Consider the following 13801-nt stretch of genomic DNA (forward strand, 5'->3'; position numbering starts at 1 on the left):
AGATAAATACACATTGATGGCTTTGTCATCCACAGATGACTCCACTCAATTTGTCTGACATGCACATGCATGCACACACATAAACAGGATCACCGAAAAAGAAAGGGATTCCCAAGAAACTACACCAGGACTTAAACCAGTTAGGTGCTGGTGAGCAGAGCTGGAGTGATGTGAGTGGGAACTAAAAGAGCTTTGGCAGACTCAGACAAATCAGGACAAAGAGTGCATGGCAAATATCATTTTAAATCTTCTCTCCATCTTCCAGCTCTAATCTCCACTCCCCTCCCCCCTCCACCCTGTAAACTATACCCACTCTTCTGATCTCCCTCTCTCGGCTCTTTTTCTCGTTTTCTTTTTGTCTGACTCACATCCTTCACGACGTGAACAGCGTTTGAAGTCGAGTTGCTCTCGTCCAACCGACGGCTGCAATTACTGACACACTAGGATTCAGCAGGATGCTGTTGTTTTTCTTCTACAATGACTAAAAAGAGAAGGTCCTCCAAGGTTAGATTTCAGCCACTTCACTCCACTCAATGAACACCAGTTATCTTATGTGGCATCTTAACAATAATTAAAGGTGAATGTAGAGGAAACAGGAAGAAAAGAATATTACTTTCAGATTTATGGTATAACTTTTCTGACTGTGTTATTAAGTGAAAGCAGACCTTTTGTTTCCCTCACAACAGGGAAAACAGGCTTGTTTAGAGCACATTTTTGGCTGCATCTAAGACAAACATCCCCTTGCCTGGGGAAAAACACAACAGACATTTTCAATCCCTTGCGTGTTTAAGTTGATGAAGTGAGGCAACAAAAACATACATTACACAAAGAGAGTTGCGAGAAGGATCAAATTAATAGCACAAGGATAGGAATGAAGACTGGAAAGAGAGACAAGAAAGTAAGAGAATAAATAACTGGGCTGAGGGAGACAATCACGATGAGATATAGACAACTGAGGTCTCAAGGTTTCTTGCTGGTGAGCGATGGGAGATGGCAGGCACGCTGGCATTTGGCCACAGAAACAGGCTGATGGACAAACTGGGTGGGTGGTGTGGAGGTGGTAGAGTGGAGGCCACCCGTCCCTTCTGTTGCACTGTGATCAGGCGTCCCTCAGGGTGCAGTGGCCTCGTTGAGTTATATGTCCCTTTAATAATCCATCTGAGGTGCAGCGCACTCAGCCAGGCCCATAAAGACCTGATTTATTTCTTCGCTGGAAATGAGTAGACTTGGCCATGCTGGGCAGAAAGCAGGGACTCCTGGCCACGCTGTCAGGAGATAGAGCTGATAGACGGCCTGCATCACCATTCAACACCCACAACCACCAACTGCACTCTTTAACACCGAGTCCCCTACCTCTCTTCATTCGCCAACTAGGCTCCTCTCATGTGGGCTTGAATATTTTTATAGTTGTTTTTATACTCCTGCCTGTCTGCACTTATTCTTGCAGTCATTTAAAGTATTTTCAGCAAGGTGTTGATAGGTGGAAAAAAACTACTCTCTTAGTTCTGTCTTCTTTTGACTTCCAAAGCTTGTTGTGAACTGGAGTAACGGGTTGTCGGTTAAAGTGAAAAGTTTTGAGCACAACAGATTCTTCCTTAAAAGAAAATGTTTGCTCAAAACTTCACTGGGAATACAATCTTTAAATGGAAACTCTAAGGTGTACTGATCTGTGAGGAAATGTCATGAATGTCCTTTGTGTTTCTAGTTTGACTTTGAGGATCAAAAGAACATGGTAAAATTGTATTGCAGATAGAATGGGGGGATTGGATGAAGGAGTGAGTCGGCCCAACAGACAGGATCAGTGTAGGTGTATACTACACATGTACACACAAAATCAAACAAATGCAGCCTCTGTTTGTGTTAGCAGAAATTAAGGGACACTCAAAAACATATTAGAAACAAACACTTGTCACCAAAGCTTGTGGGGAGACTTTCTGTAAATAAGAGTTTTCCAGAGTTGGAGATGTTTTTATCCCTTTTTTTCTTCTTACATTAATCTCCATATACATTAGAAGGGAGCCATCCATACTGTATCTTTCTTCGCCAGCTCTCATTCAAACTCCAGTGTTATCATTTTTCTTAGCTCCGTAGCTAATCTGTCAGTTTGTTCTTAAAGTCTCCACCTTGGCTGATCATCCCTGACTGCCTTCTTATTTGATCATCTTGCCACCTCTCTCACTCCATTCTTTCCCATTCTCCTTTACTTCCTCATTCCCTCTCCTCCATGGGTGATAACCCTGGTGTACATAGCTTTCATTTAAGCTCAAGTCTTAAGCATATGATCTTCTGAAGTGGCTTGAGCTGGTTCTGTATATTTTATTCAACTCTGAATGCTAAGACCTTGACTGAGATTAACTTTACTCAGAGCAGCACACACTCTCTTTGTCTCTCTGCTGCTGAATTTTGGACCATAGCCTGTTTAATCTAGCTGGAAGGGAAATGTCTGCCTTACTTGATGCTAAGTCTGACTCTGCCAAGGTAATTAAGATGAAAAATATGATTAAGATTAGACATTTACCTTCTGCATTATCACACTTCTTTACACACTAATGCAGTGGTTGCACCACAGCAGAGTTGATTTAATGTCAAAGTAAAAAGCAAATCTCGATTTTCATTTTCTGTCAGGAGCCTTGCACACACAGTTTCATGCTTTTAAAAATCCCCACAGGTTTTTTTTTTTTTTTTTTGAAGTTGCAGGTTTTGGTTTCTAAAGAGGAAGAGGAACTGATGAAGATGAGTTGCATCAGCACAGTAAAGAAATATTATACAACCTCCAGAGACCAGAAACGATCAGACTCATTTCTGACTGTTCACTCATTCCTATCATCTCTCCTTGGTCTCCTTTTGCCGTCTGTGGCCTGCAGCAAGTTAATTTCTCACTTGTAATTCAGATTTATTGGCAAATTTTGGCAACAGAAAAGAAGTGTTTTGTTACTGGCCATCAAAGGAGTTAGTCTATAACAAGGTCAGCTGTCCTCTCACATCTTGTTTATTGGTACACTTTTTATGTTAATGAAGTTTAATTACCACAGCACTCAAATCATTTGCAATTTATGACCTTCAGGTTTCTCATTAACACAGTCTGTTCATCCTGCAATCTTTTCTCTTTATCCTTTTCAAGCTTATCCTCTCACCTGTCCTTCATCAATGAGACAATGAAACTGTCATTATGGACACCTGTAAATTACAGCTCTTCATTCAACATTATATCCCTGTCACCTTTGGTTTCCCCTCCTCACATTTATTCCCCTCAAAAAAGTTTTAACATGTCACGACTAGATTGTCTGCTCGTGTTCATTCACAGCCTTTGTCCCCCAAGGCCTTGTATGGGCCATACCTTTGCTTTCCAATGTGCCCGCTGTGAGTAGATGTGTATTAGTGTGATACTACAGGGCCTTGGCAATAATGGACTAAGTGCCTGTTGTTGGCTACAGATATGTCATGTGCAGAGGGAGATGACCCAGGCAGTGTGTCAGTGGTGGAGAAAGTATGAGCTCTCAGGCAAAGAGTCAGAGGAGAGAAAGCTTGTCACTAACTCTCTGTCACATTTCTAGGCCTGACTGGGGCTCTTTTCCAAGTACAATGGAGCTATCACGTAGAGCACTCTGTCTGGCATGGAAGCGTCTCCAAATACGCTCCTAATAAAGAGGCAACAGAGGTGACCCACTGTGATTAAGCATGTTTTAACACTGACATTTTTTGGGGGAAAACAAGTACATAAGTACTAGCGAGTGTACTCTACTTTAAGCATTTAAGTATAATTTGCTCCACAAAATTGAGTTCTTAAGTGAACTCCATGGCTTCCCTGTAAACAAGCAATTATACACACTCAGCATGCAGAGTGGGACTGCGCTGTCTGTCGATAGCTACTTATGACTGTCACAGAAAGTGTATGTATGAAGTGTCGACCATACAGCATAAATCTCCGACAGTGAGAGGGAGAGAGGGGAAGCTGTGTTGAGCATAAGCTGAAACTAAGCTGGCAGTATAGGACATCCAAATATCTCTGGCTCTGGCTGCATCATTAGTGCAAAAAATGGGCAAAGAAAAAAGTGCTGCAATGCACTTCCATGAAGAAGAAGCATAAAAAAACATATTGAATCATTCGTTGTATGGAGAGTGCTAAAAAAGAGGTAAGAAGTGTCAGGTTAGTATTTGTGTTGGTGCTCTTGGGTGCTTGAACAGATTCATATACAAATGTTCCTGTAAGTGCAGCATATTTTCATGTCTGCAAGGTTTATGTTTGTCGTCCACGCCACTCACCTCCTTGCTCACAGAGCTGCTGGGCCAGAGCATCCTTGAAAATGATCTGTCCTCGGTGTGTGGCTGTGGCACTGGGTGAAAGAAAGAAAAGACAAAGGGACGCAGAGTTTTAACACCAACAGCACAACCATGAAAGTTAACAAGTCTGTCTTTAATGTATGAACATTAATGCAACACAGATGGCATAATATCCCACTAAACCAAAATGTGCTCAGGCATCCCACATAAAAGGGGACATTTCCCAAGTTCATAATACTATGACTTTGAGTAACAAAAACAAACAAAAAAGAAAAGGTTATTTAATCTAGTTTCTCTGAGGTTATGTGGGATATCGTTTACATGTGCGTTTGAATTTTCTTATTATAACATAATTCCCTCTAGCTTAGAGGATAATTGCCATTTTATGACCAGGATGCTGACAGATATTTCTTTATTCTTTACTCGATTAATGAAATAGCATTTTTGTGCTTGCACGCTAATACAAATATTCGAATAAAATCAATTTCCTGTACCATTGCATTCATGCATTAACTGTAGGTTGCATGCTGTGTATGTATGGAATGTAATATCAATTCCTTCCGGTGGCTGTGAAATGCATTATTCATTTGAAAATGGAGAGATCTTCAAAAATCTAAGAGGGTGAAATGGCTGAGTGAGTGCAGTGGGATCTTTTACACTGATACTGAGACATGATCGAGAACAACAGGCGGGAATCTATGCACCGAAGCAGCTGCACGAGAACAGAAATGTCATCTATTTCTATAATGGTAAGAATGCTGTCAACAGTAATATTACTGCTTCTATAACAATTATTAAAGATAATACTATTAAAGAAAACATACATTTTAAAAAAAACATCCATGAAAAACTAAAAGGATAAAGTCATAGAATAAAGAGTAAAAATAAAAGCTTGTAACTCAATCATAGGGAAGAGATTGAGGAAGAAAGAACAAAGATTACTCAGCTTGGAAAGCAATCCAATTTGAACTTTTAGAGCCCTTACTTCATTCAAAGTAGTGGCGGCAACAGAATGGTCTATGTAGTAATGGCCCTATGATGGAGGAAAAAAAGCTAATAAAAGCTGTACTGCACAAATCATATATAGTATAATTTGTGTTTTCTCAAAAGTTGGAATTTAGGTCAAAAACATAAAGAGGATGAATATCATCGCCGTGATTTGTTTCCTCATGGACTGCAGCATTACTATCCATCAAGGAGAGAAGAGCAGTTGGGGTCTTGTCACATCTGTCTGGCACTTACACATCATTTTAATGTTGTAATTTGGCTTTGGAATTAATTATGAGCATCATCTGTGGCACACAGAGCAAATCTGAGCAACCTAACATCGACAACACACACTGACACGGACTTTGTGTTCCACCCACATACAGGGAGTGAGCCCCTTCGAGGTCCACTTGTGGAAAAAACAGGTCTTTCAATTTGGCCTCTGCCATGTAATGGCACACTTGTGTTCCTTACACTGTTGTCTCACTGTTCAGGGTATTCCCAGGATTCACAGACATTACTCAACATTTGGAGAAAAATAGCAAGGCTTCATGGGATGTACAGAACACAGTTGCTACAGGAGTCATTGCGCCTCACATCCACACCCTCTCCTCCTCCTACTCTGTCATTTCTCCTTCCTTTGCTGGCATCCCATGTGGGTTTTTCTTTGCACCTTCCAAATTCTGCCATACTCTTGCCCACCATGCAGACTCAGGCCTTTTATGGGTGCCAAAGCAATTACACATTCATCTCAGCTCATGAATAATGAACAAAAACCTCATCAATTAGTAAAGAGCATCAGTGCATGTGCAAAGCTGGGGAAAAACATACATAATTACACTCATAATTCAGAATCAGATGAAAACTAATTTGAGTTTGGTATTTATGAATAAAAGATGGGACATAAAGAACAGCAGGAGGTGAGTAACAAGGCTCTTAAATATTCACTAAACACTTATCTTAGGTTCAGTAAACAGATTCAGGACAGGAGGCTCCATCAGGTAGCCAATTCAACCTCACACACATATCATTCACACGTTTAACCCCCACACATCCGTGTGACAACATCTCTCTACCCTCCTGCAAACAGGACCTGACATTCGTGAGAACCTGCTGCACTCACATTGTCATTTGCCCTGTGTAAAAACAACAAAGGGACTACATTTGTGGATGTATGTTGTTTCTATTACAGTGGTGAGACAGGGAAATATAATCCACAAAATTATGCATCAGATTTAAGATTAATGATTTATTTAATTTTTGGGTAATTTTTCTGACATATAAGTGAGAAACACTTTCTTTGAATTGCTTGGGGTGAAGCTGGTACAATGCATCATGGTTTTTATCATGGATAGAAGGGACACTGTATTGTATATTAAATAGAAAAGAGTGATAATAATAATAATACATTTTATTTTTATTTTATTTATATTTAAGGCTGTAACTGGTGTGACTACATGTGACTTATTAACATGTATAACATTAAAACAGTAGCCAGGAGTGGGCATCTAGTCTGAGCTGGAGAGTGTGTGTGATCAGCGCAGCGTCTGTACTGCTGACACAATCCAGTGGCTCCTCAGCATGTGTCTCTCATTATCATTTTCTCCCCCCCCTGCACAGATAACAGAGCCGATACACACTTAACATTTATTGAACATCGAAATGTTAATTTGACTTTCTTCAGGGGGAAAAAGCAATTAAGGCCCTAAATACATTGGTGTTTTTCCCCCTCATTTCCTCCTTCTGATTCAAAGAAGCAAGGGATGAATAGGAGTTATGGGATGGGGAGGGGAGGGTTGGTGGTTTAGGGACTTCGGGATTAGGTCAGTGGAAATGTGGAGTGGAGTGTTTTATGGCCCTGTCCTCAAAGTCCAAAATCTCCTGTCAAACTACACAACATGTGAGCAAAGACAGTGATCCAGTCCACACACACACACACCACACCACACCACACCACACAAACACAAACACTCAATCACTCCTAGCCAAATATGAGCTTTAACCTATATGCAGATGGACAGGCTGTCACTCAAAGTGTTCCCAAAAGGGCCTGGAGTGGGTAATTACCAAGCATGTCTTCCATGTTAGATTACATGTTGCTGTGGGCCATAAGTATCCCCCAGGAACCAGCTTGACAGCTGCCTGCCAACCGCACACACACATGCATACACACACACACACACACACACGCATACACACCAACACACACACACACACACATTAACTCTAACTAATTTACCATGAAGTATACACATAAATGTAGTTAAATATATCTTAAAGACAAGAACGTGCACAGTAGGGTGACCACACAGACAAACTTTTGTTAGTTATTTAATCTGAGATTAGAGGACGCACACATTTACTCGCTCGTCTTCCCTCGTTAGATAACACTCACATCCCCTTCACCTCAAATCCCAATTAAAAGCTCATTTTCTATCCCAGCTCACTGGGCCTGTTGGTGATCGTGATTAATATGAGAAGTTTCAGTTACGTGCAGTTCCAGTCACCGGTTCTGATTTGGTACATTTGGACCAAGCCCTTAAAATAATACACCCTAATTGGTTGATTTATCTTGTGCGTGGAGGACCAGCTGCGGTTATGGCATCGCAATCAGTGACAACAAGTAAAAGAAGAACAGAAAGACTGATCGGGAGCTCATATGAAACAGAGAACCAGATTTTCTTGATTTATGCCTATAGTCTTGATGTTTTCACACCCATCATCAAGACCTGAGACAGTGTGACTGGCTTTGTGAAATCTGATTACTTTCTCCCGTTCTTTCTGCCGCTAAATTAATTAATTGTAAAAGGCTCTTGGAGAGCATGTAAATTTAATGAAGCTCCACAGAGGAGGGATTTGGGAGTTGTTTGGCAAATTACCTGCTTGTTAGCACCGGGTCACAGAGAGTTACAGCTCTGAACACAGCCAGAAGAAGCACAGTTACTACTCAAAATGCAGCCAGGAGGAGAGCAGTTGACCACAAGTGCTGTTACCGAGTAATTAATAAAGGGGTAAACGAGGAGTGAGGTCGATAGAGGGAAACAATACTGAATTTCAAAATTGAAATTTGAGAAAATCTGTGACTTTAAGCCTTAGCCTTTCCTCCTCACTCTCTTAGCATGAGTCAGATTAGGACAAGAGGGAAAACAAGAATAATCCCCTGTATTTAACCTGGACTAAACAGCAGAGAGATCAATCCCTGCAACAAGTCATGTCTGTTATTTATCTTGTCAGTCACAATGGAGCACATTTACTGGAACGTACAGCATGAAATATCAAGCAATCATTCCACACAAAATACATGTGGTGCAGACCCCCTGTCCCCCCGAGCTCCGCTCCTTTTACTTTTCAATCTCCACATTCTGTTTCATCTAGAATTGATAGGGAGGTCACCGCCTTGGCAGGTGGGACGTCAACATCCTAAAGAGATTGCAATTTTTGGTGTCACACAGATGTGATGCAGACAATTAATGGCATTATTGATCAGAGTATTGACTGATGTGCCCCATGCATGTATGTGTGCCTCTGTGTACACAGGTGTGTGTATAAAATTACAGGAGTCACGGACCGTCCTGTGGGAAATAAAACACCATTATGGATGCAGAGACCTTAAAAGGTAAATAGCAATAGGACCCCCATGTGTTGAGATGCAAGGCTTTCCATCAAAAGGTGGTGGTTTACTGTTAAATTCCAAAATATGACATATTTTTCAAGTTAGGAAAGGCTTAATATGTGGGTATGAGAGATACAAAACGTGTGGTCTTTGGTGTGATACATGAAAATTGGAATTATATGGCTGGACTGTGTAAGATTTGCAGCACTGGTCAGATTGTGAAGGAAAAAAAGTCCATGGAATTTATGTGCTCTGTCATCTTCACATTACTCCTCCATATTTCTCATCTACAATGCCAAAAATGAAATTACCTTGAACCAATCATTCATGTTCCCTGCTCCAACGTCTACAGTGAATCAGTCACACCGCCACACAGGCCAGTGTGGGGTTTTAATGATGAGGGGAGCTCATTAACCACTGATTTTATGTTTAAACAGACTCAAAGATTGACTTTGAAAAATAGGAAATCAATGCAGAAAACTAATACCAGGAGAAATTGGGAGCAGGGTAAGATAGGTCACCTGTCAGTCTGATGTCTGAACTCTGACCTTTGACTCATGACTAATGCAAGAATGTGCCCATCATTCTGTCTTATGAAATGTACGGATCAATTAAAAATTTAAATAATCACTTAAGAGGAGCAAAGAGAGCAGACAATATTGAATGAGTATATGAAATCAGACAACATGTTTCATAAAACACTTGATCTGATTGGATGTGTGTGTATATTTTCTGGATATGTTGCAGTAAAGTGACAGAGACATTTTTATTAAGGGCTCAGAGACTTGATCACTCTACAAAAGCAGCTAAAACACATTGTTTCCATATGTAGCAGTGGACTGTAGCTAACCACATGTATTAAACAATACAGTAGAGGCTGTTTCTCAGACTTTACCTCACACAGACCTGCCTCCCCCAAACAGATGGTAGTATCAACAACATAACACTGGGGAACATTTACTGCCCCCACCCCCGCCCCCATTTCTGCTACCAATTTCTCCAACAAGTGGCTTTAGACATGCATAAAAGCTGTAAGTGAAGCAGAATTAAGGAACAGACACACTGATGCATGTTTGCATTCACCAGAAGAAGCCACTAACCATTATCACCTCCACCAAGTGCAGCAAAGCATTCAATACACAGACAAACATGATCATGTATGTGCAAGAAGAATAAAAAGTGGGGCACAGCTGTGTGTGATGTGATCATTAAAGCATTTGTTATTGTGTATTTTATGTTTCAAACATATTTATTTAATTACAATTCATTGTTAAGTCTATCCATTCTCATGAAATGTTTGCCAAAGACCAATGTCACAGCTTGAAATTAGGTTTTCTAACAAACCAATAGAGAGATTTATTTCATTTAAAACAGAGAGGCAGGTTTTTATTTTTATTTTTACTTAATAAAAGACAGACTTATATTAAGACTGTTGCAGATTAATTTTCTGTTGATCAACTCGTATGATGGGTTTTCTCATGGATGCATGTGTGTCCTCCCTACTCCTCCACCCCTCTCTCTCCTCCTCCAATTCAAGGCCTCTCGCTCTTTTTAGATGGCAATTTACAGCCACCCCGAAAATGAGTTCTTCTGGATCTTCAAGTCACTGCACTCCGTCATATTTATCATACTCCTGCTGGTGATCTATTACCAGGAACACTCACACAACATTGCCCATAAAACTGCTCATATTAATGCAGTGGCGGTCCAGCTTCAACCCTATGAAGGACACCGAATGTCTGTGGCTTTAAATTAAACACTCATGGACACCACTTGTGCAAAATGGGCCTTGAATCAATCAGGGCAGGGCAAAGGTAGGACATGGCATTATATCCATTTTATACTGTCAAGATGAATTTATTTTCATGCACAGAACAACTGTTGTGGACACTGGTTGACTTTTAAAACTGCAATATGAGTTAATCCATATCAAACCTACATCCAGAAACAAAACATGACAGACAACTTTACTTTTCTGATCAGCTGACACACTCAAGAATAACAACAGTCACAGTTTAGCCCTAGAAATGTTGATCTGGCCCCTGAGGTGGTTTTGGAATACAAGAGACATAACTGTTGAATTCCTTCACTGAGCCCTCTCTCTGGGCTCCAGAGATGAGGATGTACTGGTGGAGATTTAAGCTGTGAACTATAACAGGGTGCAGGAAGTGTGTGTGTGTGTGCGAGCGAGAGAGTGAGCGAGAGAGAGAGAGTGGCAGTCCTCATCCAGCTGGAGCGTGACTGTCTGACTTTGATAAGGTCGGCCATAGGGGCCCCTATTGTCACATAGTCCTGGCTCCATGCCTGTCCCGCTGTCATCGGCATTGGCACACACTGCTGCTCCATAGTTAACATACACACACACACACACACACACAGCACATGCACACACTGACAAATACAGAAGAAACACACAGTCATCGTAAGTGGACACACGGTCAACAGTGATTGTGTTTGCTGGCAGACAAAAAAGCCAGTAAATCTGTTTGGCTCCGTGGATCTCGTTTAAATGGCATCTCCACTCCAGTAAATTCCCCAGCTAAATCCTCTTTTGTCATGTCTGTACATAAAAGTCTCCGCCTGATAGTGTATCAAGCTCCTCCAGGAATGCATTGAGGGAGTTTTGCAAACGCTGCCAATTGTTTAATTTAGTTGTGATTGTTTTTTGTTTTTTTTATGAAACACTGATGTGCAATTTCCAAAATATTTCATGTTTTTGAAAAAGGATGACTCGTGATAAAATAAGAAAAATAAACAAGGGATTAGTTTGCAGTTGAACTATAAAGCCATTAAAATGATTAAAATGATTACAATGTTTGCGTCAAAAGGTTTTCTTCCTAAGTATGAGAATTACCTTTGTCAAAAGTATAAATACTGTAAATATTTGTGCATTTTTTCTCAACCACCCGTGTAATGCAGCGTTATGTAGCTGTGACTTTGCGTGAGGCAGATTTATAACAATGCACCATTTTCCTCTGTGTTTCTCCAACAACAACTGCTAAATGCATTTTGACTGACTATTAACATTGGGCAGTAAATCAGAGTTAGAGGGTGTTTCCAGACAGAGATGGGGGAAATGATGAAGCGTAAGATAAACCAAGCGTGGGTGGATCCAACAAGTCACACTCTTTCTGTTAGTGACCATGGACCATTGTTTAAATCCATCCATTACAAAACGGTATCATAGAACTTATACTGAAACTGTTTGCTGCAGACCAAATAAGGTATAAAGATTGGGCAATTTAAATTAAACAATGGAAATACAGAAAATAGAGCTCACTGAATAAGATTGGAAAGATTTCTATTAATTCCCAGAAGAGTCAACACACACAAACACCTGTCACAACACAGGCCATGTCAAGCAAGGTAATTAGGATGTAAACAGCCATGATAACCCTGTCCCTGTTTTAACCTGTTTCCAGTCAGCATGCAGGCTTTCTCTGAGAGGAAGGCAATTCAACATCCTTTCTGCCCCTGCTCACTCTCTTTGGGTCAATATGTGGCCACACAACAGTAACAGATATTATTGTTACAGTTTACGACTTCCTTGTCATGGCACGATTCAACGTGTGGCAGCTGTAAAGGTCCTATTCTGCATCACAAGTCTATCTTGTTTGTAATTTGTCTTGTTCCAGACACTTTTTCATAACATACACACACATGACTTACAGGAAGTTGACGCAACCAGTGCCAGGTGGTGGAGCGATCCAGACAAAGCTGAAGCTGGTAGAGGGCTGGTGGCTCACGTGAGAAGCTACAACACTGCAGACAAACTGGGTTGCGCCGAACTGACGCGCTGGCATCACACCTGCAGCAGAGAAAAAAAGACCCAGAATAAATGAGACACTGAACAATTGTAAGTTTGATACTGTTTTATGCTATTTTACAAACATTTTAATGAAGCTATACATTTCGATTGTGGCTGGTTGTCCCATCATAAACCTTGCTCTCTGCAGCATGTGAATTTGTCACACACAGTCCCACCTTTATTTTGTCTTACATTGCAAAAGTGACTTCATCATAGAGTGATAACTGCATTTAAAACATCAGCGTTATGCAGGCATGGGCCCCTGAGTAACACTGTCCTCATAAGCTTCATTCACATTCACAGATAAACGATTGCTAAAACATACGGTAGATACGGTAGAAAGGAATATACTAACACAAGATTCCCACTAGCAGCCTTTAAATGTTAATTCACACTCAACTACAGTTACATCACCAAACTGTGAGAGATTACCAAAACAATTTCAAACATGTCTGTCCACACTGATATTAATTTATCCTGAAAGTACTCAAATAGCATATTCAACTGACGAAAATATACATGTGTGATATATACAATATTCATAGTAGAAAACAGGATGTTGGCGCCTAACGATGTCTGGAGTCTTGCACATAAATACCCGATCCTCCTTTCCTTCTGTTTGCTCTTTGCTTCATTCCTCACTTGTTTGATCTCATGCCATGGTACTATTACTTTTTTTTTTCCATGCAGTGGTGTCCTACTGTTTTCCTTTTACTCTTTCATTGCCTCCTGCTTCCCACTTACTTCTCATTCACCTCATTTCCTTTGTTCTTTTTCCCTCTCTACTTCTCTCCTTTCACCAGTTTTTTTTCTTTTCTTTCTGGACCCTCTCCCATTGAGCTGACACCACATAACAGCGTTCATATTAATCGAGGTCTGTGTCCGGCTATGATTGCACCGATGAAATGACATCATGTCACACAATCTTTCCCTCATATCACAGAGGGCAAGGGCAAGAAGCTGCTGGACTCATCAATCACTGCGCAGACTACAGAACAGTTAAATAATTTACTTTAACTATACAGTTTTGTGATGCAACAACTATCGCAACGGAATATGCATTTGAGACATGTGCATCTGCGCAGACAAATTAGACATTTTACCTAATTGCA

General features: G+C 40.6%; 1 protein-coding gene across 2 annotated transcripts in view; it reads right to left on the reverse strand.

The window, feature by feature from the left end:
• The window catches only part of reln (reelin), an 80224-nt gene that overhangs the window by 36375 nt on the left and 30048 nt on the right, over window positions 1-13801 (reverse strand). For both annotated transcript variants that reach the window (XM_058644896.1, XM_058644895.1), the window contains exons 3-4: window positions 12551-12689; window positions 4264-4334 (exon numbers count right to left, since the gene is read on the reverse strand). In XM_058644896.1, the coding sequence (XP_058500879.1) occupies window positions 4264-4334; window positions 12551-12689 (210 nt within the window). The remainder of the gene's footprint in view (window positions 1-4263; window positions 4335-12550; window positions 12690-13801) is intronic.

This window comes from Solea solea, chromosome 12 (genome assembly GCF_958295425.1).
Source record: "Solea solea chromosome 12, fSolSol10.1, whole genome shotgun sequence".
NCBI lineage: Eukaryota > Metazoa > Chordata > Actinopteri > Pleuronectiformes > Soleidae > Solea > Solea solea.